General features: G+C 43.8%; 1 protein-coding gene across 1 annotated transcript in view; it reads right to left on the reverse strand.

Moving 5' to 3' along the window:
- Window positions 1-12,284: 12,284 nt before the first annotated feature.
- Window positions 12,285-14,349, reverse strand: part of TCF7L1 (transcription factor 7 like 1) — a 143,402-nt gene continuing 141,337 nt past the window's right edge. The window contains exon 12 of the mRNA XM_024558429.4: window positions 12,285-13,676. Coding sequence (XP_024414197.1) covers window positions 13,243-13,676 — 434 coding nt within the window. The 3' untranslated portion in view covers window positions 12,285-13,242. The remainder of the gene's footprint in view (window positions 13,677-14,349) is intronic.

Here is a 14,349-nt window from a genome sequence, read left to right on the forward strand (position 1 = left end):
GATACATGTAAGAGTCAACCAACGAATGCATCAATAACTGGAACACCGACCAAAAAGAATTGATATTTCTCTCTTTCTCTAATAAAAAAAATTTTTTTAAAGCCTTGGCAGATATGGCACTGTTGGATGGTGCACCATCCTGTGCGCCAAAGGGTCAAGGATTTGACCCTTCTAGGCATATGCCTGGGTTGCAGTTTCTGTCCCCGGTGGGAGGGTCAGAGTGCAGGCAGGGAGGCAACCAATCAATATTTCTCTCTCTTTCTCTCTCTCTCTCTCTCTCTCTCTCTCTCTCTCTCTCTCTCTCTCTCTCTCTCTCCACACACACACACACCTCGCCCTCTCCCTCTCCCTTCTTCCCTCTCCCTAAAATCAATAAGTATATCCTCAGGCTAGGATAACAATTTTTAAAAAATAAATAAATTAAAAAAACCCACTCCTGGCTGGTGTGGCTAAGTGGATTGAGAGCCAGCCTGCAAACCAAAGGGTCGCTGGTTCAATTCCTAGTCAGGGCACATGCCTGGGTTGCAGGCCAGGTCCCCATTTGGGAGTACACGAGAGGCAATCACACATTGATGTTTCTCTCCCTCTCTCCCTCCCTTTCTCCAAAAGTCAATAAATAAAATCTTTTTTAAAAAATAAAATAAATAAAAATTGATAGGCCCTAACTTAATGGAACACGTAATCTAGCAGGACTCACAAATATTAAACAACTATTTATACAAATGTGTGTGTGTTCAAAGAAAAAAGTACAGAAGCTTGAACTCTGTTGAGGAAGGACTTTCGAACTGAGGACCAAAGGGTGTAGGTATTTCCCAGGAGAGATTGAAGGGAGGAGGAGGAGGAGCTTTCCTGGCTGAGTGTGCAGGATGTGCAAAGGCCTGGAGGCTGGTGGGGACCTGCTATTTTTGTGTAAATCTTAAGATGAGGGTAGGACTGTCAGACAACAGAAACCAAGGAGAATGACAGGGGGAGCCCAGATTAAAAAGTAAGTGATCTGAGAACCAAGATGACGGCGTAGGTAGACACACTGCGCCTCCTCGCACAACCAGAACTGACAGAAAATCCAACGGCAAGGAAGTCCGACACCAAGGAAATAAAAAATAAACATTCATCCAGACCGGTAGGAGGGGCAGAGACGGGCAGCCGGGGCGGAGAGGACTCGCGTTGCTGTGGCGGGACCGAGACTGGTGGAATGTGGGACAAACGGGGCAGGCAGTCTGACCACTGGCAGACCCTGCGACCCCACATTCGCGCAGATAAACTGAGAGGGCCAGACTCAGAGTGGCGGAGAACAGGGCAGGCAGAGTGGCGGGTAGCACCCGGCGGCCCCACATTCATGCACAGATAAACTGGACAAATGGCAGGAAGCAAAGCAGACCGCGCAACCCAGGGCTCCAGCGCGGGGAAATAAAGCCTCAAACCTCTGATTGAAAACGCCCGTGGGGGTTGGGGTGGCAGCAGGAGAGACTCCCAGCCTCACGGGAGAGGTTGTTGGAGAGACCCACAGGGGCCTAGGGCGTGCACAAGCCCACCCACTGGGGAACCAGCACCAGAGGGGCCCAGTTTGATTGTGGGTAGCAGAGTGAAAGATTGAGGTCCGGTGGAGAGTGGAGCGGGTGCCATTGCTCCCTCTTGGCCCCTCCCCCACGTACAGCATCACAGCTCAGCTACCAGCATTACCCCGCCCCGGGGAACACCTAAGGTTCCGCCCCTTTATGTAACAGCCGCGCCAAGACAAAAAAAAAAAAAATGGCCCAAATGCCAGAACACCTCAAAGCTCCAGAAAAAATACAACTAAGCGAGGAAGAGATAGCCAACCTATCTGATGCACAGTTCAAAACACTGGTTATCAAGACACTCACAGAATTGGTTGAATTTGTTTGAAAACCAGATGAAAAAATGAAGCCCATGCTAAGAGAAACAAAGGAAAATGTACAGGGAACCAATAGTGATGCAAAGGAAATTGGGACTCAAATCAACGGTGTGGACTGGAAGGAAGAAAGAAACATCCAATCAGAAAAGAATGAAGAAACAAGAATTCGGAAAAATGAGGAGAGGCTTAGGAACCTCCAGGACATCTTGAAACGTTCCAACATCCGAATTATAGGGGTGCCAGAAGGAGAAGAGGAAGAACAAAAAATTGAAAACTTATTTGAACAAATAATGAAGGAGAACTTCCCTAATCTGGCAAAGGAAATAGACTTCCAGGAAGTCCAGGAAGCTCAGAGAGTCCCAAAGAAGCTGGACCCAAGGAGGAACACACCAAGGCACATCATAATTCCATTACCTAAGATTAAACAGGAGAGAATCTTAGAAGCAGCAAGAGAAAAGGAGACAGTTACCTACAAAGGACTTCCCATAAGACTGTCAGCTGATTTCTCAAAAGAGACCTTACAGGCAAGAAGGGGCTGGCAAGAAGTATTCCAAGTCATGAAAGGCAAGGACCTACATCCAAGATTACTGTATCCAGCAAAGCTATCATTTAGAACGGAAGGGCAGATAAAGTGCTTCTTAGATAAGGTCAAGTTAAAGAAGTTCATCATCACCAAGCCCTTATTATATGAAATGTTAAAGGGAGTTACCTAAGAAAAAGAAGATCAAAAATAGGAACAGTAAAAATGACAGCAAACTCACAGTTATTAACGACCACACCTAAAACAAAAACAAGAGCAAACTAGGCAAACAACTAGAACAGGGACAGAACCACAGAAATGGAGATCACATGAAGGTTTATCCATAGGGGAGTGGGAGGGGGGGAGATGGGGGAAAGGTACAGAGAATAAGTAGCATAGATGATAGGTGGAAAATAGACAGGGGGAGGGTAAGAATAGTATAGGAAATGTAGAAGCCAAAGAACTTATAAGTATGACCCATGGACATGAACTATAGGGGGGGAGTGTGGGAGGGAGGGGGTGGGCAAGATGGAGTGGAGTGAGGGGGGCGGGAAATGGGACAACTGTAATAGCATAATCAATAAATACATTAAAAAAAAAAGTAAGCGATCTGTGAGTTCTCCAGACCATATATCTTTATGGAACACTGACAGACCTAGGCAGGTTTAGGAGGAATGGAAAATCACCTTGGGAAACTGCCTGCCGACCCTACCCAGGACAAACAGATGCCCGGCTAAGATTGGGGTCTGGGGTCAGCCTATCCGGCATAACAGGATGCAGCTTTAACCCTCAACTGACAAGACGTTTTTGTTTTTGTTTTTTTTTTTTTTTAATTGTTATGCAATTACAGTTGTATGCCTTTTCTCCCCATCCCTCTACCCCACCCCAGGTGAACCCACCTCCCTCCCCCCTCTCCACCCTCCCCCTTGGTTTTGTCCATGTGTCCTTTATAGTAGTTCCTGTAATACCCTCTTCCAACTATCCCCGCCCCCACCCCCCACCCCCGCCCTGGCTATTGTTAGATTGTTCTTAACTTCAATGTCTCTGGTTATATTTTGTTTGCTTTTTTCTTCTATTGCTTATGTTCCAGTTAAAGGTGAGATCATATGGTACTTGTCCCTCACTTCCTGGCTTATTTCACTTAGCATAATGCTCTCCAGTTTCATCCATGCTGTTGCAAAGGGTATAAGCTCCTTCTTTCTCTCTGCTGCGTAGAATTCCATTGTGTAAATATACCATAGTTTTTGGATCCACTCGTTTGCTGATGGGCACTTCGGTTGCTTCCAGTACTTGGCTATTGTAAATTGTGCTGCTATGAACATTGGGGTGCACAGATTCTTTTGGATTGGTGTTTCAGTGTTCTTAGGGTATAATCCCAGCAGTGGAATTACTGGGTCAAAGGGCAGTTCCATTTTTAATTTTCTGAGGAAATTCCATATTGTTTTCCACAGTGGCCTCACCAGTCTGCATTCCCACCAACAGTGCCCAGACAATTCTCCAAGGAAGACATACAGAGGGCCCAGAGACATATGAAAAGATGCTCAGCATCATTAGCCATCAGAGAGATGCAAATTAAAACCACAATGAGGTATCATCTCACACCAGTCAGAATGACAAGACGTTTGATCAGCAGAAATAGCACCGAGCAACCAGCTCTAGCCAGTCAGACTCTGACATCCCAACCAGTTGCCCTTCGTGGGTTTTTGTGCTTAAAATCCCTGCCCTGAGAACAACCGAACAGGTCTTAACCTCCCTTGGTTGACTCCCCAAACTCCCTTGGTTGGCTCCACTTCCCCTCTTATTCCTGCTAATAAACCCTGCTCCTTGGCTCGCTGTGTCTGTCTGGTTTCTTGAGTGACCCCGACCTAACAAACACTAAAGGGCATCAGAAAATATGCCAGTTAACTCAGACTCAGATGTAACCCCAACCAAAAAGGGCTACAGCTGCCAGGGGCAATAACACTCCACTGTACTCTGTTGAGTACAATATTTGCATGTCATTGCATGCAGTTCTAGTTAGTTGAAATTCTGAAGAGACTGTTCATGGCATAAATACAGCTTTCAGGAGCAAGTACTTAATTTTGTTATTTAAAAACTCTTTAATATGCTTCTCAGTGTTTCTCTGTTGCAAGAAAATCTCTTTCGCACACCCCTGGTTCCTGAGGAGAGAATAAGGATCAGATGGAAGGGCAAAATCTTTATCAAATTATCTGAGAACTGTGATTGCTTTGGCAATAGGAAGTGAATTGGTAAACGAATCTGTATCTAAAAGAAACTCTCCAAGTCCCGTCAGTATGTGGCTAACATTAGAGGACAGTGGTTGCACAGGTGCACGTGCAGGGAAAGGAAAGGCAAGTCGTTAAGCCTCGTCTTGTGTCCACATTACTCGGCAGCACAGTACAGAAGGGTCCAAATGTTGCCGTTTGTGAGCCATACCCACGGTTTTATGTGTTTTATCTTAATCATAATGAGAAGTCATCAAAGAGGTTTAAGCAGAGAAAAGATATAACCCAAGTTGGAAATTTTTGAAGATTAATCTGTTTGTAGGTAAAGCATCTACTCTTGGGGTGGGGAGAGAAGAGTGGATTTAGGAGTTAATTGGTTAGGAGACTGTAGGATTGGCATGGGGACAGCGAGAACGGAGGGAAGTGGTAGGGTTAGGATATATTTGGGAGGAAATACCAATAGGCCTTGGACACGGATTGTATATGGGGGGAGGGGGGACGGTGATGAAGATGTGGAGCAGCAACTCGACCTTTTTCCTCTCTTGGCACACAAAAACTAATCACTAAAATTCTGTGGCACACTGAAATATATTTCTTGCCGACCTGACAAAAAACAGGTATAATTTCCATTCATTTAGACTGGAAGGCTATCGTTGTGTTGGCTGTTGTCATTTTTTTTTATTTGACCATCTAAGGGAAAAGAGGTCAGTGCTCTGACTACATAGTCAGGTATGGAATGTTTTAAAAATTCTCCTAGCGCACCGGTTGAAAATCGCTGGTGTGGAAAACCAGATTTGATAGGGTGGGGTGCAGAAAAGGAATTTGCTTCCAGTGTGAGTCAAGGGGAGACGCAAGTGTGAGCGTGGAGTTCAAAAGTCAAATATAGGGACTGTTTTTCTAACTAATTTAAATATTGTTAAAAAAAAACATGATTGTTAATGATTTTGTACAAAGTATTTTATGCCCTGACTGGGGTGACTCAGGTGGTTGGGCGTTGTCCCACAAAGTGAAACATCAAAGGTTTGATTCCCAGTCAGGGCACATGCCTGGGTTAGGTCCAGGTTAGGGTCTGTGCAAGAAGCAACTGATCGGTGCTTCTCTCTCACATGGATGTTTCCCTCCCTCTCTTTCTCCCTCCCCTCCCCTCTTTCTAAAAATAAATAAATAAAATCTTTTAAAAATGTAATTTATTAATTTATCAAAATTTTTGTGACAGTTCCGTTATTATTGGAGATCTGGATTATTTTCAGTGTTTCACTGTTAGTAACAGTTATTTCTTATCAGGTACTGTAGTGGTTAGGAGCATTTTAACATGAGACAGACCCTCAAAAGATTAAGCAACTTGCTTAAAGTCATGCTATTATCTTACTCAACCTTTGATAGCAGTGAGGTTTTTTTAAAGATTTTATTTATTTATTTTTAGATAGGAAGTGGGGGGAGAGAGAGAGAGAGAGAGAGAGAAACGTTAATGTGTGGTTGCCTCCTGTGCACCCGCTAATGGGGACCTGGCCCGCAACCCAGGCAGGTGCCCTGATGGGAATTGAACCAGCCAGGGCAGCAGTGAGTATTTTTAACCTGCCAATTTGATAGGACAAAAACAATCCCTATTATTCTTTAATATTTATTGGACAAGTAATTCACATGACTTTGGGCAATTTACTTAAATGCTTTAAGTATCAATTTCTTCATTATGAAATGGGAATAAAAGTGTTGAGAATTGGATAATTCATATAGAGTACTTAACACAGTAGCATGTAATTAAAGCTCCCAAAAGTTATAGTCATTATACAAAAATTAAAAATAGCCCTGGCTGGTGTGGCACAGTGGGTTCAGCACCGACCTGTGAACCAAAGGGTCACCAGTTTGATTCCCAGCTAGGGCACATGCCTGGGTTGCAGGCCAGGTCCTCAGTTGGGGGCACACAAGAGGCAACCACACATTGATGTTTCTCTTCCTGTCTTTCTCCCTCCCTTCCACTCTTTAAAAATAAATTTTAAAAAATATTTTTAAAATAAATTAATTTACTTTTAGAGAGAGGGTAAGGAAGAGAGAGAGGGAGAGAAACATTGATGTATGGTTGACTCTCGCATGCTCCTCAAAGGGGACTGACCTGGCCTGCAACCCAGGCATGTGACCTAACTGGGAATCGAACCAGCGATGCTTTGGTTCACAGGCCTGCGCTCAATCCACTGAGCTACACCAGCCAGGGCCAATAAATAAATTTTTTTCTAAAGATTTTATTCATTTTTAGAGAGAGGGGAAGGGAAGGAGAAAGAGAGGGAGAGAAACATCACCGCATGGTTGCCTCTCACATGCCCCCTACTGGGGACCTGGCCCATAACCCAAGAATGTGCCCTCATTGGGAATCAAACCGGTGACCCTTTGCTTCATAGTCTGGCCTCTATCCACTGAGCCACACCAGCCAGGGCAAATAAATTTTTTTTTTAATTAAAAATAAAGATAAACCAAAGTAAGAAAATAAAAATATCCTGTAATCCTGAGCTATGATCATGAAAATTTTGGATCTTTTCTGAATATGCACCTCTGTGCATATGATAACTTACTAACCAAAAAAAAGTAAGATATAAAACCACATGTACAATTCTTATCTTGCAAGCTTATTTGTAGCCTAGTCACATCATTTATCTTCTGAAATAACCTTTTCTTTTTATTGTTTTTAAACCTTATATAAACGGTGTTAGATTCCATATCCTATTGTGATTTCATTTATGAAGCAACATTGTTGTTACAATCATTCAGTCCCAACGCTGCATCAAAATACACCTCAATTTATTATATTCCCTTTTCAGTGGACATTTGGTTTGTTTTTAGAATTTGCTTTCTTTCTCTCTCTCTTTTAGATTTTATTTATATATTTTTAGAGAGGGGGAAGGGAGAGAAAAAGAGAGAGAAAGATCGATGTGCATGAGAAACATCAATCCATTGCCTAATACACCCACCCAACTGGAGGCCAGTGTGCAACCCGGTCATTCACCCTGACTTGGAATCAAACCCACAACCTTTCAATTGCAGGAATCCACTGAGCCACACCAGCCCAGGCCAATTTTGCTCTCTTAATGCTTCTGCAAACAATTGGTGTGCTGGTCCATGCAAGAGTTTCTCCAGAAAGAGTTTCTCATATTGATGTTTTGTTCCTTCGTGGTAACTTTCTCCATCCACCTCTCACCACACCATCGGTGCTCTTCTACTGTTTGTTCTGCAGCAGAGGATATCGCCCCATGGCCGCCCCCTCCAGCCTCCTGAAAGAGAAGTCTCTTTTCACCTGTGTCTCAGGAAAAGCTGTTCTTAGTGACAGCACAGGTGATCCACAAGAGTCCATGGTATGTTGCAAAATATGCATTACCATTTATCTGTTTTTGACAAGTGGGAGCCTCTATTTCAATGTGTGTTATGATTTCTATTCCTTGTGGCATCTTTAATTTTCCATTCCACAGAAAGCGGATTACAGGCTGGGAACTGGGTGGCCCTGGGCTCTGGCGGAGGAAGGATGGATTGAAGTGAACTGGAGTAGCGAGAAGAGACTGACTGGGTAGTGTGGCCTCAATATTCTTGACATTCTCAGAGGCAAGGCAGTCTTTGAGAGTGAGGAAGTGGGAATTAAACTGAGGGCCTGGGAGGAGAGTTGTTTAGAAGGTTAGGAGAGGAAGGTGACAAAGGACGAGTGTAATAACTGAATGGTACTGAAGGCCTGGCCGTTGGGCACCCCAGATCTATGGTGGCACCTATTTCATGTGCGCGGTTTTTCTCCAGGCAGTGCTTTTGCCTGGCATAGGGGTAGAGAAGGCACACTTAACACTAACTCCTAACTCATACTAATTTTGGTTTAAAGGAGTAGTAGGAGGTAACTTGAATAAATATTAAAATTTCCTTGTACCCCTGCGTGGTAAAAACACTCGACAAACTAGGAAAAGAAGGGAACTTCCTCAACCTGAAAGAAGGCATGTACAAAAACCTCACAACTAACATTATACTTACTGGCGAGAGACTGGATGCTTTCTCCCTAAAATAAGGAACAGACCATGTCTGCTCTTACCACTTCTATTTGCTTTTGTATTGGAAGTACTGAGGACATTAAGGCAAGAAAATGAAATAAAGGCATTCAGATTGAAGGGAAGAAGTAAAACTACCTCTATTTGCAGATGGCATGATCCTGTGTCAAGAAACCCTGAGCATTTTCTAAAAATTTATTAGATCGACTGTAGCAAAGTTTGTAAGATGTGAGATCAATATAAAATCAATGGCATTTCTATACACTTGCAATAGATATTATAAAAATGGAATTTTAAAGAAATAATTACAGCCCTGGTTGGTGTGGCTCAGTTGGTTGGAGCATTGTCCTATAGACCAAAAGGTCATGGGTTCGATTCCTGGCCAGAGCACATGCCCAGGTTGTGGGTTCGATCCCCTGTTGAGGAACATACAGAAGGCAACCAATCAATGTTTCTGGCTCACATCAATGTGTGTTTGTCTCTCTCTCTCCCCCTCCCCCTCTATAAAAGCAATGAAAAAAAAATGCCTTTGGGTGAGGATTAAAAAACAAAAAGAAAAAAATAATTGCAATTACAACAGCGTCAAAAAGAATAAAGTCTTTACGCATAATTTTTTCAAAAGAAATGCAAAACTAATGCACTGAAAACTATGAAACATTATTGAAAGAAAATGAAGATCTAAATAAACAAAAAGACATCCCATATTCATGGATTGGAAGACCCAATTTTGTTAAGGTGGCTATGCTCCCAAATTGAACTATCAACAAAATCCCTATTACATTCCCGGCTGGATTCTCTGCAGAAATTGACAGGCTGATCCTAAAATTCATACGAAAATGCAAGAGACTCAGAATACTTAAACAGGCTTGAAAAAGAACAAAGTTAGACGACTCACTCTTCCCAATTTTAAAACTACAAAGCTACAGTAATTAGGACACTGTAGTACTGGCTTAAAGACATATATGGCCCTGGCTGGTATAGCTCAGTGGATTGAATGCCAGACTGTGAGCCAAAGGGTCACTGGTTCAATTCCCAGTTGGGGCACATGCCTGGGATGTGGGCTAGGTCCCTGGTCAGGGGGTGTATGAGAGGCAACCACATATTGCTGTTTTTTCTCCCCTCTTTTTCTCCTTCCCTTCCCCTCTCTCTAAAAATAAATTTAAAAATATTTAAAAAAGAGACATAGATGAATGGAATAGAATTGAGAGTCTAGAAATAAGCCTCTATATATTTATGATCAGTGATTTTTGACAAGGGTGCAGAATAGTTCAATGGGGGAGAGAATAGTCTTTTCAGTAAATGGTGTTGGAACAACTAGCTAATAAGCGTATGACTAGATGCTTAACATCATGAGTATTAGGTAAATGCAAATCAAAACGCACGTGGCGCTGTTGGCTGGGCATCTTTCCACAAAGTGAAAGGTGGCGGGTTCAGGGCACATGGCTGGATTGTGGGTTCGGTCCCCGTAGATGAGCGTAGGAGGGGCAACCCATTGATGTTTCTCTCTTGCATCACTGTTTCTCCCTTTCTCTATCCCTTCCCCTATTTAAGAATAAATAATTAAATTCATAAAAAAAAAAAAAACCAACCCAGAGCCTGGCCAGACAGCTCAGCTGGTTACGACACACATAAGAATCAACCAATGAATGCACAAGTAAATGGAACAACAAATCGATGTTTCTTTCTCTCCCCATTCATCTCTCTCTAAAAAAAATCACAGGGAGACACATTTCACACCTAGTAGGATGGCTGTAATAAAATAATAATAATAATAACAACAACAGAAAATAATGTGCTGGTAAGAATGTAGAGAAATTGGTACCCCACATATTGTTGGTTGGAATATAAAATGTTGCAGCTGCTGTGGAAAACAGTTTGGCAATTCCTCAACAAAGTTAAATAGAATCACCGTGTGATGCAGCAATTCCACTCAGGGTGTAAAGCCTCAAAGAGTTGAAAACAGGGATTCAAACATAAACATGCTGTATGTGCACATTCCTAGCAGCGTTATTCACAACGTATGTCCAAAAGGTGGAAACAATTTACGTATTCATCAGTAGGTGAATGGATCAACAAAGGTGGCAAACACACACCGGAATATTATTCAGCTATAAAAAGGAATGGAATTCTGATACGCCCTGCAATATAGACGAAACAAAAAAAACGTGAAATAAGCCAGACACAAAAGGGCAAATATTGTATGAATCTATTTATGAGATACCTAAATAGGCAAATTCCTAAAAACACAAAAGAGCCTAAAAGTTCCTAAGATCTGGGGGGAGAAGGGCATGGGGGGTTACTACTTACTAGGTATAGAGCTTCTGTTGGGAAACCAGTAGTGGTTAGGGATACATGATGTTGTAAATGTACTTAGTAACACTAAATTGTCCACTTAAGAGTAGTTAAGATGGTGAATCGTATTTTACCACAATTTTAAAAACCTGGCAAGTACTCATAAAAGGAAAGACTAAACTGTTTTATCAAGGCTTAAAATAACACATGAAATTCTGATGTGTGTGACAACATGGATGAACCTTGAAAACATTGTGCTAAATTATATAAGCCAGGCACAAAAGGACAAATGCTTTGGTTCTAATTATATGAACTATTTAAAGTAGGCGGATTCATAGCAACAGAAAGTAGGTTAGAGGTATCAGGGGCTGGGTGGCGGGGGAGTGAGGGTTATTGCTTAATGGTTATAGAGATTGTTGGGAATGATGAAAAGTTTTGGAAAGTCTGTGGTGATGTTTGCACAACATTGTAAATGTGGTAAGTGTTACCAAATCCTATCCTTAAAATCGCAAAGTTTGTCAAGTATATTAACCATAATTTAAAAAAACACTAATACATGCTACAACATGGGTGAATCTTGAAAACACACCGAGAGGAGTCAGCGAGAAAGAACCACACACTGTAGTATTGTACTCAGACAGAATGTCTGTAACAGACAAACCCAGAGACAGAAGTAGGTTAGTGGTTGCCCAGTTCTGGAAGAAATGGAGGGTGACTTCTAAAGGGGATGAATGGGGTTTCTTTTTGTGATAAAAATGTTCTACAGTTGACTGTGATGATAGGTACAAAACTCTGAACATACTAAAAACCATTGAAGTGTATACTTTAAATGGGCGAATTATGTGTTATATGAATTATAGCTCAATAGAGTTGTTACAAAAGAATTAGCCCTGGCTGGTGTAGCTCAGTGGACTGAGCGCGGGCCTGCCAACCAAAGGGTTGCCGGTTCGATTCCCAGTCAGGGAATATGCCTGGGTTGCAGGCCAGGCCCCCAGTAGCAGACGCATGAGAGGCAACCAAAATTGATGTTTCTTTCCCTGTCTCCCTTCCCTTCTCTCTAAAAATAAATAAAATTTTTAAAAATTAAAAAAAAATAGGTACTATGCAAAGCAGACGAAGGCCACCCCTCACATCTCAGCAATTCTAGGGCAAATGGAAGCAAAAGAGTTCCTCCCTGCGGATCTCAGTTACTGACGCCGACGGGTCGCTGTACATTCGTGGCTGGGTTGGACTCGTCCAGTCGTGTCGTGCCTGTCCATACCCCGACCCAATGAGTGCTAACCCTCTTTGCACGTGCACAGAGATCTAGCACGGGGCGCAGTGCGAAGGAGGCTGGATGCAACAAAAGGATTAAAACACCTAGAAAAGGTCTTGCAACTGCAATTTTATTTTCTTTTGTGAAAATAAACAGCTTATTGGGAGTTCAAATTGCTCCAAAAACCCCATAAACACAAAAAGAAATACACACAGAAGCATGTGAGGTGATGGGGGAGGGAGGACGGTCTTTAGAACTTTGGCAGACTGTGCCAGCACTGACCCAGGTGACAGGAGCCAGTCCCTGGAGCAGGTCCTGGCCACCACTCTGGGACTGTGGAGGCTGACCTTGACTGGTAGAGGGGTGGAACACAGACTTCGTCACTAAGGAAGTGGCAGGCACCTTGAGTCCCTTTAAATGTCGGGAAGAACCACTTCAGAGGACCTTTTGCCCCATCAAAGCTGGGGGCTGGAGGTTAGGGGCCACTGAGGGAAGGACGTGCTGGTGGAGACGAACCAGGCAAAGTGTCTTCTCACACGGTGATACCCATACACTGGGCAGAGGACAAGGAAGATGAAGGCAGGAACCCGTGGAGTTGAGCAAAGGAGAAAAAGTTGGGCAAGGTAAAAGGTAATGTCCAGGGATGGGGTCTAGATGAAGAAGCAACAGGCTAGAACTCGCAGCAGTGGCCACCATGCAGACTGGGTGCGGGAGCCGGGCACGTGGGGGCGACGGAAGAGGGAGGAGGCAAGTATCAGAGGTAGAGAGAAGGGGGTCTTTGCCCAGGTCCATCCACCACTGCACGTATGGGAAGAATGACACACTACTTTTCAATTCTCTTTCTTTTAAAGATTTTTTTTTTTGTGGGTTTTGTTTTGTTTTTTAAAAAAGCCTTACGATCAGCTACTGGTTACATCTACAAAATGTAAAGTACTGCTGTTACCAGTCACTTTACAGAACAGTCCAGAGTGGTCAAATATTGACCAATAAAGTTTCCTTTTTTTTTCTCTTCTGAATCATTACTACTCGATGGGTCACTTGACAGCCTGCATAGGTCACAGGGCAGCTCAGTGAGCAGACTTGGTGACCAAGGAAAGAGGCTGGGCCTGGAGTACTGGGAGTGCCTGGTGGGCATGGAGCGTGGCCGGGAAGGAAGGGGGGGAAGTCAGCAGAGCTGTGGGCATGGACCCCAGGGGGAGGGGCCGGGAGAGGAGTGGGGGCTGGCTGCCCATCTGGGCAGAGGATGTGGCTGCAGCCTTAGCGGACAGGAAGGCAGCCGAATGGAGAGCCAGCTGGGCCCGGGTCTCTGGCTTGGTGGTGAGGGAGAGAGGCTGGGCTTGCTCCGAGTGGGTCGCAGCAGGGGCAGCCGGTGAGGCCAAGGCTGCGGAGGGGGTAGCCGGGGAGTCCAGCATGCTGCCATGGGAAGAGGCAGGGCTGTCACAGGGCTTCTCAGGGGGCAGGTACTGAACACACGGCTTCTTGCTTTTGGAGGCCAGAGTACCTACAGGGGAAAAACCAAGAGAAAGTGAGCAGCTAGTAGCTCTGGTGAGGCGAAGGCTGTAGAAGAGGCCTGGCTGTATACATTTTCTCTGAAAACAAAAGAATTCTTCCAGGGAGGAAAGTGAGGACCTGAAATTATGTCCAAGGCTTTCAGGACTAGAAAGTTGCATTCAAGGACGCCTAGAGTGTAGAAAAGGAGCAATGCCAAAGTGACCAAGAATGATTCAGCATCTGACTGGAAGGAAGACAGCTCATCATCTTCCTCGCTTAAATCTCATTCTTTTGAGGGTGGAGCTCCACTCAATTTGCTTTAAAAATCTTTAGTTTATGGTACTATCAGAGATGGTGTAGCACCTGCTAAGCAGCATGCTGTACAGAGCATTTTGCATCATTTACATTATTTATGTGGGCTCATAGGTATATGAATACACTAATTATGTAGATACTAGAAGGAAGGAAGGAAGGGAGGGAGGGAGGGAGGGAGGAAGGAAGACGAGGAGCCAAAGCACTTTAGAGGGTAGCAGCAGCTTCACACTTGTCCTGGAGTGAGCGTGAGATGGAGGCGCGACCTCAATGCTTGTCACGGTGGGAACACCTCTGTGCTAGGTGGGATTGTGGTGTACATATTTTTGGCACAAAGTGGCCCCCAAACTGAAGCAAACTATTCTTGTGTT

The sequence above is a fragment of the Desmodus rotundus genome, chromosome 5, assembly GCF_022682495.2.
Source record: "Desmodus rotundus isolate HL8 chromosome 5, HLdesRot8A.1, whole genome shotgun sequence".
NCBI lineage: Eukaryota > Metazoa > Chordata > Mammalia > Chiroptera > Phyllostomidae > Desmodus > Desmodus rotundus.